The sequence below is a fragment of the Rattus rattus genome, chromosome 1 (genome assembly GCF_011064425.1).
Source record: "Rattus rattus isolate New Zealand chromosome 1, Rrattus_CSIRO_v1, whole genome shotgun sequence".
Taxonomy (NCBI): Eukaryota; Metazoa; Chordata; class Mammalia; order Rodentia; family Muridae; genus Rattus; species Rattus rattus.
Genome location: NC_046154.1, coordinates 144,967,444 through 144,980,957, shown reverse-complemented (window position 1 = coordinate 144,980,957; position 13,514 = coordinate 144,967,444). Strand labels below are relative to the sequence as shown.

Here is a 13,514-nt window from a genome sequence, read left to right as displayed (position 1 = left end):
TTCACAACCCCTCACTCCCCACTGAAGGTACATTTAAGAGGAGCGTTCTTCTTTATAGTATCTTAGGGAACATGGGGATGTAGGGCATTTTCATGGAGCCTCTGAGAAGAGCTCCAGGAAGTCGTGTGAGCAGGGGTGCAGGCCTGGCTCCCTGCTTCTTGTTTTATGTGTTCCTGGTCTTTCTGTTGGCAGATGGAGGACTCTAGAGATTCCCTTGGTCACCCCACTGCCCACCGCTTATTTTTAGTCATACTTTTATTCATGCTTTTATTCACGCTTTTGTGTGAGTCGATTACTTTTAGTCATACTTTTATTCATGCTTTTGTGTGCGTTGGATACATTTTAGGAGTATACTTGATGTCAACTAAGGGATATTTTAAAGACTGTCTTTTAAAGTTGTTAGGTCAGCGTTGGGTATGAGAATAGCATAGTGAAGATCATTGTGTCAGATGCCACAGCAGCTGCTTCTTGTTCAGAGTTAATTGAAAACTGTGCTCCAAGGCTAAATGATGTATGATGGGATATGTTTTTATTTTCATGGTATATTAACTTGTTTAGGAATCTGGAAATTCTTCAGGACCTTCACCTGGTGCTAAGTTTTCCCACATTTTACAAAAGGATGCCTTTCTAGTGTTCAGGTCATTGTGTAAGCTGTCAATGAAACCACTGTCAGATGGACCACCAGATCCAAAGTAAGTCATTAGCCATTTTGTTTAAGAGGTTTTTAAGCTTAAAATGTACTGCAAATATAGTGTTTGGATTTTTATTTGTTCTTTCTGTCCTGTGGAATTTTAGAATTTTTGTCTTAAAAAATACCAAAAATAATGTTCCTAAACTTTGAGAATTCTACCTTACACTGTTTGAGAAAGGATGGGCAGCAATACAGGGTTGTGATTACACAGTAGATGTCAGCAGATGTGATTGAGTGAATAAGCCACTCCGTATAGTTCCTGAATGACTTTGGAACTCTTACCATCTGATGAATTGCCGTAAGATGATTTCTGTCTCCACTTGTATTAAGAACTTTGATATAAGTTAACTAATTGCCATCAAATATAATATTTTTTTCCAATTTGACACAAGCTGGAACCATTTCAGAAGCAGGAGTCTCAGTTGAGGAATTGTCTCTATTAGAATGGGCTCAGGGCAAGACTGCAGGACATTTTCTTGATTGATGACAGGTGTGAGAAGAGGCCAGAGTTCTATGAGTGGTGCCAATTCTGGTCCCTGGGTTCTATAAGAAAGCAGACTGAGCAGGCCATGAGGAAGAAGTCCTCCATGGCCTCTGCTTCAGTCCCTGCTCTGGACTTCCTCTATGATGGACTTCGGCATGTAAATGTAAACAAAATGCACCCTTTTCTCTCCAAGTGGCTTTGCTTAGTTCTTACCTCAGCAGTGGAAAGCAGAGTCCACATGAGGAAAGTGCCGTACTCTGTGGGTGTCAGTATCATTCCAGTGCAGTTGATTTCTGCCTGCATTTAAGGCTTAGAGTTAAAGGAATGACCTGTTCTTTATTGCTATAGTAGGGTATATTACAATGACAGTTTTAGACTTCCTAGCAGAGGATGGAGGATGCTTGGAGAATTTTTTTTCCAATTTGAATGAAAATGATATCAAAATAGGGGAAATGTAAACACTCCTACTTAAATAAATAAAAAATCTTTAGAGTGTTTAAATGCAACTAAAGTCTAGAGATGGTTACTACAAAAACTGGAACCTGAGTTCAGATCCTAGAGCCCTTTTAAATCCTCAGAAGTTTGCCTAATATACACACAGCAGCAAGTGGTAAAGAGATCCTATTACAAATAAGGCAGAGGGTAAGAACCACACACACGCGGCTTTGAAAATTGTGTTTCTGCAAAATAGATATTTTCTTTAGTTTTATTTTGTCACATTGTTCTGCTTTAGAGAGAAGCATGTCTAGTCTTAAATTACAGTTTTAAAATGTTTTAGACCCAAATATCAAGTTAGAAAAGTAAGTTATTGCTTCAGTATTTTGAAAATAGGAACTTGATGGAAGTAGAATTAAGGTTATTAGTTATATACCAATAAGAACGTTTTACTGTAGTTCCTTAGTATGAAAAAGAACTTTCTTATTAAAAATTTGACAGTTTTGACATTTCATTCTGAATTGATGAAGACTACTATGAGACAGCTTTAACAGTTTGGAGTTAGTAGTTACAGAAGAGTCAGGTTAGGTTCCCAGGACCCATGACAGACAGCTCACAGCCAAATGTAACTCTAGGTCAAGGGTATATAATGCTTGATCTCTTCTGGCTTCGGAGGGCACTTGCATGCATGTGATGCACATAAAACTACACTGACATAAACATACAAATAAAAATAAATAAATCTCTTTTTAAAAAGCTGAAGTATTAGGTCTATGGAGAGAGCTAAGTTGGGATGAAGCATGCGGACCTGAGTTCGACCCTTTCTTTTTTAAAGTCAGACATGGCGGCATGCACTCATCAGCTCAGTTCTGGGGTTGCAGGACCAGACACATCCCTAGGGCTCACTGGCCGGCCAGCCTAGCAAGTTTGAGTCCAGTGAGAGACGGTACCTAAAAATGGTGCCAGAGAAGTGGATTCCTAGCAGTCCTTCGGTCTCCAGGTGTGCACATACTTACAGAAAGGAATTGGGGTCATTGCAGAAGATCATTTGTGCTGTGATTTACTTCCAAATGTTTAGTTTTCTCAAGTCAAAGTAAAAACTGGGATTTGATAAAATCTGGAACATTTGTAGCTGCCCAGTTTTGTCTTCTATTTATTTTCTTGCTGTGCTAAGCAGTGACCTTTGGAGAGTTTCCAGCTTCTTCTGTAATTTGAAACTACCTCATAAAAGGTTGCAGACATGAAGTTTCCATCTTGGTTGCTCATTAGAAATATAATTTAGTCAAGCATTGTGCTATTCTATTGTATATCTAATCCCATCTCTTGGAGGCTGAGGCAGGAGGATTAGCCATCCTGGACTGTACAGTGAGAGACATGCTTTAGAAAATGTTTAATTTATCAAGTGAGACACACATTTGACCCTTATTCCTTTTTTTAATGTACAGCACTAACAGGTACTTAATACTTGGAAACAAGAACAAGTGGATCTTTTGAGCAAATACTGTCTAAAAGACATTTTATTCAATGCTAAGGACAGGAAGTTATAAAGTATATTTATAACAAGACTTATATATTAAAAAATGGCAGCCTGCAGGCTCTAATTACTACAGGAATTGAGCAAAAAGAACGATGTGAGGTGACTTGGAAGCAGTAGCTGTACGTAGGCCTTAGAATACACAACATGAGGGCTCCCTAGTGGCTACTTCAGTCTTACCTCTCATAGTAATTTAAAACAGCATCTTTGAGTACGAATACTTTTGTAGCACATTCAGAGTAAGCTATTTTGCAAACATGACTTTAATAAAAAATTCTGATACTATTTCTCTAGCTTTATTTTAAAGAAGGTAGTAATTTTTGTGATAAACTATTGATATAACATTAAGTGTTCTTGTTAGATTGGCTGTCTGTGAACTACTTGACACAACTATAAACATTTTAAGGTAGAAATCAAGAGCAATAAAGATCATATACTATTCAAATGTGACTGAATGCAGTATTTAGAATAAATTTTAAATAATAATTCCTGCAGCATTTAATGCTCCGCTTTTGAAATAATACTACTTCCAGAGAATATCTTTGCTCTCTTGAATCTAAGGGATAGTTTTCAGTGGGAGAAAAAAAGTATGTGTGTAAAAATAATTACAATGTTAGGTAATAAACTGAAGAATGACACAACCGTGATTAGAAAAAAATGATAAATGTTTTCAATTTTCATTATAGAAGTCTTTAGAATAATTGTTTCCATATTAAGATTTTATAAAGTTCTAAAGGTCTCTTTATTTCAGAAGAGAAACAAGAATTTCAAATATTTATTGGGGTGGTCTGCTTGAGATAACGTTATAATCTAGTGGAACATAAACATTTTTATTGGTGTTTAGGAATTCTGAATATGACTAACATAACTAGAAACTCATTATATTAGAAGTATTACATACTAAGCATAGCAGATATCTTCAGTCCGTTCATGTGGTCCACAAGAAGTATAGTTTTGAAAGAAAGGAATAAGGCATAAATCTGCAAATTATTTTTATCTTTTTAGGGGAATAGTGGGCTTAATGTTTAAAATACTTGTAATTTTTACCATTGTAAGAAGCATTTAGATAGCCATATGTGTGTATAACAACACTTAATAAAAAAAACAGAGGTCGTGACATTTTTTTTTATTCACTTTATATCCCGACCACTGCCACCCCTCCTGGGGACCCTCTTCCCACAATCCTTCCCTCTGTGTTCCAATTTTCCTCTGAGAGTGTGGAGATCCCCTCCCCCGGGTATTCTCCCCCTGGCACATCAAGTCTCTGCAGAGCTAGGTGCATCCTTTTCCACTGAGGCCAGACACGGCAGCCTGGCTATAGGGGACACATATTCCACAGACAGGCTACAGCTTTAGACACAGCCCCCACTGCACATCTGCTCATCTGTGCAGGAGAGGACTTAGGACCAGCCAGTGTATGCTCTTTGGTGGGTGGGTCAGACTCTTGAGAGTCCGAAGGGTCCAGGTTAGTTGACTCTGTTAGTCTTTCTGTGAGTTCTCTCTCTTTTGGTGCCCTCAATCTGTCCCCAAACTCTTCCATAAGAATGGAGTTCCCAAGCTCCATCCAATGTTAGCTGTGAGTATCTGCATCCACCTGAGTCAGCTGCTGGGTTTAGCCTCTCAGAGGACAGCCATGCTAGGCTCCTGTGTGCAAGCATAACAGGGCATCATTAATAGTGTCAGAGATTGGTGTTTGAGACTGTGAATGAGCAAGGAGGAGTGTATGGAAAGGTTTGGGGTGAATAAAGGGACATGAAAAATTAGATAATTATAATCTCAAAAAAACAAGAAAATTTTTAACGAAATCGTGAAATGATGTGGTAGAGAAGCACTTGGAAGCAGTCTGAGCTAAGTTTATGAATTCTTATAGACGTGTGTACAGAAGTGGCTGTGGGTCAGTCCGTTACTATCACAATCATGACTTTGTCCACATACTGTGCTTTGTGTTTCACCTCTCAGGTCTCATGAGTTACGGTCCAAGATTCTTTCATTGCAGTTGCTTCTGTCCATTCTGCAGAATGCAGGACCTGTTTTCAGGACAAATGAGATGTTTATTAATGCTATCAAGCAGTATCTGTGTGTTGCACTCTCAAAAAACGGAGTCTCATCTGTTCCAGAGGTTTTTGAGCTTTCTCTTTCCATATTTCTAACTTTGTTGTCAAACTTCAAGACACATCTGAAGATGCAAATTGAGGTATGTTGTTACTATTTCCTTTGTTTCATGTTACATTAGCAACACGTGAAAGCTTCCCATAATGTGAAATAATAGGTATGTGTTTTCATGTGCTTCATTTTGTTCATTCATTTAACTGACATGTGTCTGTGAAGTTCTAGGTGTTGGCTAAGCAATAAGAATGCAAAAGGAGTGAACAGCCTTTGCATTCAGCAAATTTGTACTAGCTGAAAAAAACAATCTGATTTTCATAATAGCTTTACATATGCTATATTAATGATTTGGTGTGCACTCTGTCTCTGCATGTGATGTGCGTGCGTGCGTGCGTGCGTGCGTGCGTGCGTGCGTGCGTGCGTGCCTGTGTGTGTTTTGCATGTACACAAGTAAGTGTTGGGTGCTCATACCATGTGGAGGCCATAGCAGGACATCATGTATTTTCATGTCACATTCTGCTTATTTCCTTGAGTCAGGGTGTCTTATTGGACCAGAAACCTTTTATTTTCAGTCCTAGAGCCTGCTTCTAGGATCCATGCGTCTCCACCCCAAAGTGCTGGGAGTACACATGTATAGCCAGGCCCAGGTCTATCTGTGGGATTGGGATTTGCCTCCCATTCCACACTTTGACATGCAGGACCTTTGTCCACTGAGCCACCTTCCCTGCCTGAATTTAGCTCTCTTAGAAGAACTGTGCAGTGCCATACTAAGCCTCCAGAACTTTAAAGCACTTTGGAGAAGTGGTTGAAAGATGTATTTTTAAGTCATTGGCTAACATGTGAAAAAGTTAATTTTGCTTTGCACATTTTTCTGCAAAACATCTATTTGTATGTGTCTGTCTTCTAAGGCCCTCTCCCTGGATGTTGAAAGTAGAGCAACACTCTGGGTTCTCAAACGTCCTTAGAGACCTAAAGCTAAATCAGTCTCTGCTCTGCTGTCTGCGTGCATAAAGCACTGTCGTGCCCGTTCCTTACTGAGAGCTTTTGCTGCTTCTTGGGAAACTTCAATGTTGAAAAGGAACATTTGTGTTTTTATAATTTGGTAGATCCTTTTCCCAACTCCTTAAAATATTGCTTTAATTGCAACATAAATTTTAGAAATTTCTATTTGTGTGTTGGTCAGGATTCACCTTCATATTATGTTTGATAGGATATACAGTCTTTTAAAAAATTTTGGAGCTGGAAAGAGAGCCCTGTCTGCTCTTCCAGAGGTCCTGAGTTCAACTCCCAGCAACCACATGGTGGCTCACAACCATCTGTAGTGGGATCTGATGCCCTCTTCTGGTGTGTCTGAAGACAGCGACAGTATACTCATATAAATACAATACAATAAATCTAACCCCCCCCCCAAATGTGTGCACGTGGAGACCAGCGGTTGATGTGTTGTCTGCCTCAGCTGCTCTCCGTCTTGTGTCTTTGAGACAAGGTCTCTCATGAACCTGGAGCTCAGTTGCTCAGCTGATGACCTGGCCAGTGAGCTCTAGAACCGAAGTCACCAAGTCTAACTTTCCCTGGCGCCGGAGAGCTGCGTGTGGACTTTACCCACTAGGTCAGCTCCCCAGCTTCTGCACATCTTATTTTTTGTTAATTTCAGACTAACAGAAGATAAGTAATTAGCTCAGTGACCATTCCTTCCCCTATCCTTGACGTGGTTAAAATAATGGCATTATCTTTATAAATTACTTTTCTATTTTTATTTTCAAATTTTATTTCAATATTGTTATGAGAATGAAACAGTAAGTACTTTAAATTTTAAGTTATAAGTTTAAAATTGGCATAAATTGTCTATACTTGTCATATATCTGTGAAACAACTCCAGGCATTTAGTTAGTTGTAAAGTTTTTATAGTTTTCCCCCATTATGTTCAGAAACTACCAATAAAACAGTTTCAATCAAAATTTGGGATTTTTACTCCTGTAATAACCAGAAACCTTCCATTTGATGATGAGATACTTAAGATTAAATAATGTGGGGAAATTTTAAATACTGAGAGCTCAAAGGACTCTTTTAATGAGCCATGTGATATATAAATTCTTACAGATTTAAGATTATAAATTAAGTTTCAGTTGCAATTTTCTTACAAAACTGAATTTAAAAGGAAATATTCTTTAGAAATTTGTTGCCTCATAAATGGTACCTTTTGGTTATAAAATTTTTGCTGTATCCTAGTTTGTAGTAGAAATTATTAAAATCCTGGACTGGGGCCTCTACCCAGCCTTTGGTTGTTGAGTTCCTGGGTGAAACACACACACAATGTGCCTTAAGCAGCACAAGAGCTGGGCAGGGGCCTCCCCTCCATGCTGTTAGGACCTACTTTCCTGTTGGTAACTCAAGGTCATTACTTGCTATGTTTCATCTGGGCTGTTCTTAGCTAGAATAAATAGGAAGAGACAAAACCTCAACACTAATTTATTTATGTATTTGTTTTTATTTTATGTCTTTGTTCTGTTTTGAGACAAGTTCTCACTGTGTAGCTTTGGCCAGCCTGGAAATCTTTATGCAGACCAGGCTAGCGTCAGATGCAGAGATCTGCCGGTCTCACCACTTGAGTGCTGAGATTAAAGGCATGTGCCACTGTGCCCAGCTTGTTTAAAGTATTTTTTAATATTGTTTTTTAAAATTCCATTATCTCTTAAAAGGAAATAGTGAAGATAATTGATGTAAGAATATATATATATATTGAAAATACTAAGCATAGTTAAATTTAAGATAAGTTGTGTTCCACTTGGAAAATACCGAATATATGAAAACTCAACTTTGCAAACTAATTAGAATCATTGTTATATGAAGATTCAATTTATCAGACTGTTCTAAGTTTCTGTAATGTGATTCCCCCCTCCGAGTGAGGCATTATGTAGTTTAATATGTAACTTTCAAAGAGCATCTCCTCCTATATGAAGAATAAATAGTATGCTGTAATTAAAGTTCTGATTTTCTAAAAAGCCCTCTTTTAGGCATAGGATCTTACAGTAATAGAATTGCCTATTAGCCCAATTTTTCAAACTATAGATAGTGGTATAGTTTTCCACACCTCTACAAATCTGGATTATTGTATAAATCAGTACTTCAGACTTTCTTGATTCACATCTTTCTAGGCACCAGCATCTTTCTAGGCACACCCTGAAAGGAGAATTGTCCATTAAGCAGTTGTAAGCAGACAGTTTGTATATGTTTAGTTTAATCTTATGTACATTGAAGAAATAATACTTAGATGCCGAAGGAAAGATATTTGTCTTTCATTCATTTCTTACTGTAACCCTGCTGAGGTGCATATTTCTCTTGGGTCCTATACAACTCCTTAGACCTTTAAGTCATTGGAAAATACACCTATATCCCTATGTGTCACTGATTTTCTTGTAGCACTTGCTTTCATATGCTAACTTATCAAAACTTAAGTTTGCAAAGGCGAGAACATCATTGGAAGGAATATATCATATAGTATAATTGAAACTGAACAATATTCTATTTTTAGATCAAACAGCAGTTGTCTTTGCTACATTTGTATCCCTGTGCATTCTGGGAAGATGTGATACAGTGTTAGGGAACTGTGGTCATGGCCATAGATATTTATTGAATGCCTGCATGTAAGACATATGTTGTGTAGACAGTACCTATTGAGAGCGCTCTGGTTCCTATCTTTGTGGTTAATGTCCACAGAAAATAGCAATAATCGTTTTGAGGTCTTTGAAAGAAGAACATATTGTGGGGCTGGCTAACTCTTGGGAGATGGAAAGTTGTGACTTTTATTATAAATGTTAGTTTCTGAATTCACAGAACATAGTACACATGCTCGTATGTTTTGATTGTAGCTGGCTTTAGGTCATAGTCACTTTTCCAAAATGATTGAAAGTATAGTATTGAAATGATAGAATTAGCTTTCAAATGGAAATTTTCTTCATCAGATCAATTGTGCTTGATCATATTCAGCATAAGGAATAGTAATAGGATGTTTTGAGTAAGGATTTTTATTTTTATGACTAATTAGAAAAATATAAAAGCATGTATAAAAGTTAGATCTCTTTTAGAGTAGTATTTAACATTGCAATCTAGGAGCGTTTAGGACTGTTCTGTACTAGAGTGTCCAAAAGGACGACTGATGAATAAGAAACAGTTATGTTAATTTACAGTTATTGTAGAAATTATCACCCAGAACGCCATTGCATATCTTTGTACATTTCATTGCTCTGCGATGACCAAGAAAGCTGGTGTCAGAGACAGAACTAAAAGTTCAATGCCACAGGAGCCTAGGTCCTCCTCTCTGTTCGAGATCTTTGGATTTTTGAAGGGTGAACCATTCTATGTTAAATAGTACTTTTAAGAGATGTTTCATTCTTTCACAGGTATTCTTTAAAGAAATTTTCCTGTACATTTTGGAAACTTCTACAAGCTCATTTGATCATAAGTGGATGGTGATTCAGACACTGACAAGGATCTGTGCAGGTAGTTGCAATTAATCTTTATTATTTCCTGCAATGACATGTGCTCATATTCTAAGATTATTCTCTTACCACAGATGCTCAGAGTGTGGTGGATATTTATGTAAATTATGACTGTGACTTGAATGCAGCAAATATATTTGAAAGACTAGTAAATGACCTGTCAAAAATTGCCCAAGGAAGGGGCAGTCAAGAACTTGGGATGAGTAATGTTCAGGTAAGAGCTTTTTTTAAATTATTTTTTTATTTAAATTTTTCCAAGAATGAGGTATGCATTTTCTTGAGCGATCTTTATTCTATTTCTGAATTATAGGAATTGAGCCTGCGGAAAAAGGGGTTAGAATGTTTAGTTTCAATTCTTAAGTGTATGGTTGAATGGAGTAAGGATCAGTACGTGAATCCCAACTCTCAAACCACCCTTGGTAAGATAATATTCTGAGTTGAATTCTACATTATTTTAAGTCAGTGATATATTGAAAGATATGTATAGATGCCATTAAAGTAGTCTTGTGTTGTATTTATTTATATAACATAATAAAATGTCTTTGTAAGCATTAAAATTACTTTCAACTTATACTTAAAATTTCTAGTTTAGTTATCCTAGCAATATAATAATATATATAGTAATAATAAAATAATATGTATATCATCTCTTCTATATTGACATGTTTTCTTACAGGTCAGGAAAAACCCTCAGAGCAAGAGATAAGTGAAATCAAACACCCCGAGACTATAAACAGATATGGAAGTCTAAACTCCTTAGAATCCACATCATCTTCAGGGATCGGCAGCTACAGCACACAGATGTCTGGCACTGATAACCCAGAACAATTCGAGGTCCTAAAGCAGCAAAAAGAAATAATAGAACAAGGAATTGATTTGTAAGTATCAGATTTGAAAAGAAATGTTTCAGAATATCCCTCAGCCAAAAATGCGCTAACTCTGCCCCAGTCTCCCCGTATTTCTTATTGTTTTTCATTCCTTACTCTCTTGGGTCTGAAAATTGACTAGATCTCCACCATTGAAGAGTTCCTAAGCAGAGCCATAAGATACCCAGCCTATGGCTTTCTCTGAATTAATTTTGTATCACATATCATGTACTGTTGTTAAACAGACGATGCCCAGTTTTGGACTGTTTTATTTACATCTGATTGCATAAATCATGTGACAAAAATGTGAAATTTGAAAATTGCAGTTTTGTTAGTTTACTCCTTTTAGGTTTCTGTTTCTTCGAGTTTAGTTGCACATTTCAGTCTTGCTAGGAATTTTATTTTATTTGTTAATACATTTCCTATCCCAACCTGGCTTCTCTCCCAGACTCTGATCTTGTGAGATTAATTTTCTTGCTAAATTTTGTGAAACAGCTTACAAAAGATCTATAAAAACATGTCTTTTAAGTTTGTCTTAATAATAGGGTTTTTTCTTTTCTAAATTAAAATATAATTACATCATTTCCCACCTTCTCTTCCTCATATATCCACCTCCCCTTATACCTTCTCAAATTTGTGACCCCCCTTTTGTTTCTGATACATGCATATATTATATATATATGCATATATTATATATATATAATTAACTGTACTGGGACTATTTGTTTCATGCATATGTACATACATCATACATACATAAATACATACAAGCTCTTGAGTCCATTTAGTGTTAATTGTATGTATATGATTTCAGGGCTGACCGCTTGGTGGTATTGGATAACCATTCAGGGGACTCATCCTAGGGAGAATTATTTCTCCCACTTTCAGCATTCTTTGTTGCCTTAGTTCTTTACCTGTGGGTGAGGCCCCATATTTCCCCCTTCTATGTTGGTATGTCTGTTGCTATTCGGAGGTGCATTAGATCATTTCACATGCATATGCACATGTGCACACACTCATACACACACAGAATTTGTACATGGCTCATATTCATGCCTTACTTTCTGCCTTGTTGCCCCTTTTGTTGGTTTCTTTCCTGCAAACAATCCTACTGTTTCTTATACACACACAAACACGCACACATGCACATACTAAAATCTGCATATGAGAGAGATGTGATATTTGTCTTCCTCCTGATCTCTCTAGTTCCCTACTATAGCGTTATTTTCTTAGATTTCTTATAATTAACTGTACTGGGACTATTTGTTTCTTGAATTTTTTTAATCTTCCTTTCAGACTGAAATATTCCTTTCAGTATTCTCTATAGAGTTGACTTAGTGGACATAAATGCTTTCAATCTGTTTTATATCATGATTTTCCACCTATTGATTGTGTCTTAAGATCAGGTAGATAGCTCTTAGTTTCCTGTCAAAATATGAGTGTTACTGTTAATACATACAGTTATTGTAATATTCTGGTCATTGTAGTTCATAGGGGTTGAGTTGGGTAGGACAATTGGTTGATTCTCTTCCTACCTTGGGAGGCATGACTTCTGGAACCATGACAGCTAGTTCTCAGAGAGGAGACTTTCAGTTCAGATCTAGTTTGGTCCCTCAATTTCTATGCATAGTACATGGAGTCTTCAGCAATAACATCTTCAGTCTGTGGAGGCAACCAAGGGTAACAGCAGTAACCTATATTGTTTGGACTTTACTGACCAACAGTTTGAAAGGGGGTTTTCTCATGACTGGCACTAGAGTTTTGTTAGCCTGTAGTTCTTGGGGGAAGCATAGTCAAGCCAGATGGAAAACTTTTATTTATATATGTATGTATATCACATATTTATGTTTTATCTGTAATTTTAGGTAAATAATGATTCCTTAAGGCTTTTCAGATTGTTACTAACATCTTACTTTCCTTCCTTCCTCCTTCTCCACACTTATTGCGCCACAGATTTTCTTATTGATAATCATCATGACTGCTGTGACTAGTATTTTAGCAAATATGTGTGTATAATTCCTTTTGTGGTGTGGTTACTTGATGTCCTTCAGGTTCTATCCAAGAATGGTATATATGTTACTTCCACTTTTATTGAGTTTCTGTAGTGAGTGTACTAACTTGATGCATTTCCACAACTGCTTAAGTGTTCTTTCTTTCTCCATTTGCTTCCTCAAGAATATTCGTTGCTCTTTGATATCTTGCTGCTCATTGTAGTTTTAATTTGTGTTTACATGCTGGCTAACTATGTTGAACACATGTTTGTTTGTCATTATTTCTTTTAAGTTTTATTTATTATTCTGTGTGTATGATGTATGTGTGTGGGCAGTACCTGCCGTGGTGTGCAGTGGAGGTCAGGAGACAGCATTCAGGAAATGGCTCTCTTTCCATCATGTGCTCCAGGGATCAAACGGAGGCAGTTAGATTTATGCAACAAGATGTTCCTGCGGAAAACATCCTGCTGATCCTGCGCTTCTTCTCTTAAGAAGTAGCTGTTCAATTTTTTTATGAATGCCGATTGGAAGATGTGTGTGTGTGTGTGTGTGTGTGTGTGTGTGTGTGTGTGTGTGTGTGTGTGTGTGTGCGTGCGTGCGTGTGAGACTTTGTTGAGGCTTCTTGAAATCTGTATTCTAGGTATTCCCTATTGAATGTGTAATTGACAAAGATTTGTTTCCGGTATGTAGGCTGTCTGTTCCTCTGGCTTATTCTTTTAATGTGCACAAGTTTTTAAGTTTATGCAGTATCATTGGTCATTTCTTAGGATTCATGCCTGAACTGTTGAGTTCTTTTCAGAAAGTCCATGTCTGTGTCTTGGAGTATTTTCTTCAAACAGTTTCTGCCGGTCCCACCATGACATTCAGGTACTAAAGTGGGGAACAGTGTCAGATAAAAGCCAAAGGCT

General features: G+C 37.2%; 1 protein-coding gene across 1 annotated transcript in view; it reads left to right on the top strand.

Annotated features, from left to right (window-relative positions):
• Arfgef1 (ADP ribosylation factor guanine nucleotide exchange factor 1) overlaps positions 1-13,514 on the top strand; it is a 94,225-nt gene that overhangs the window by 32,494 nt on the left and 48,217 nt on the right. Inside the window, exons 9-14 of the mRNA XM_032906650.1 lie at positions 559-692; positions 5,104-5,338; positions 9,651-9,750; positions 9,824-9,963; positions 10,060-10,168; positions 10,426-10,627. Of these exons, the coding sequence (XP_032762541.1) occupies positions 559-692; positions 5,104-5,338; positions 9,651-9,750; positions 9,824-9,963; positions 10,060-10,168; positions 10,426-10,627 (920 nt within the window). The remainder of the gene's footprint in view (positions 1-558; positions 693-5,103; positions 5,339-9,650; positions 9,751-9,823; positions 9,964-10,059; positions 10,169-10,425; positions 10,628-13,514) is intronic.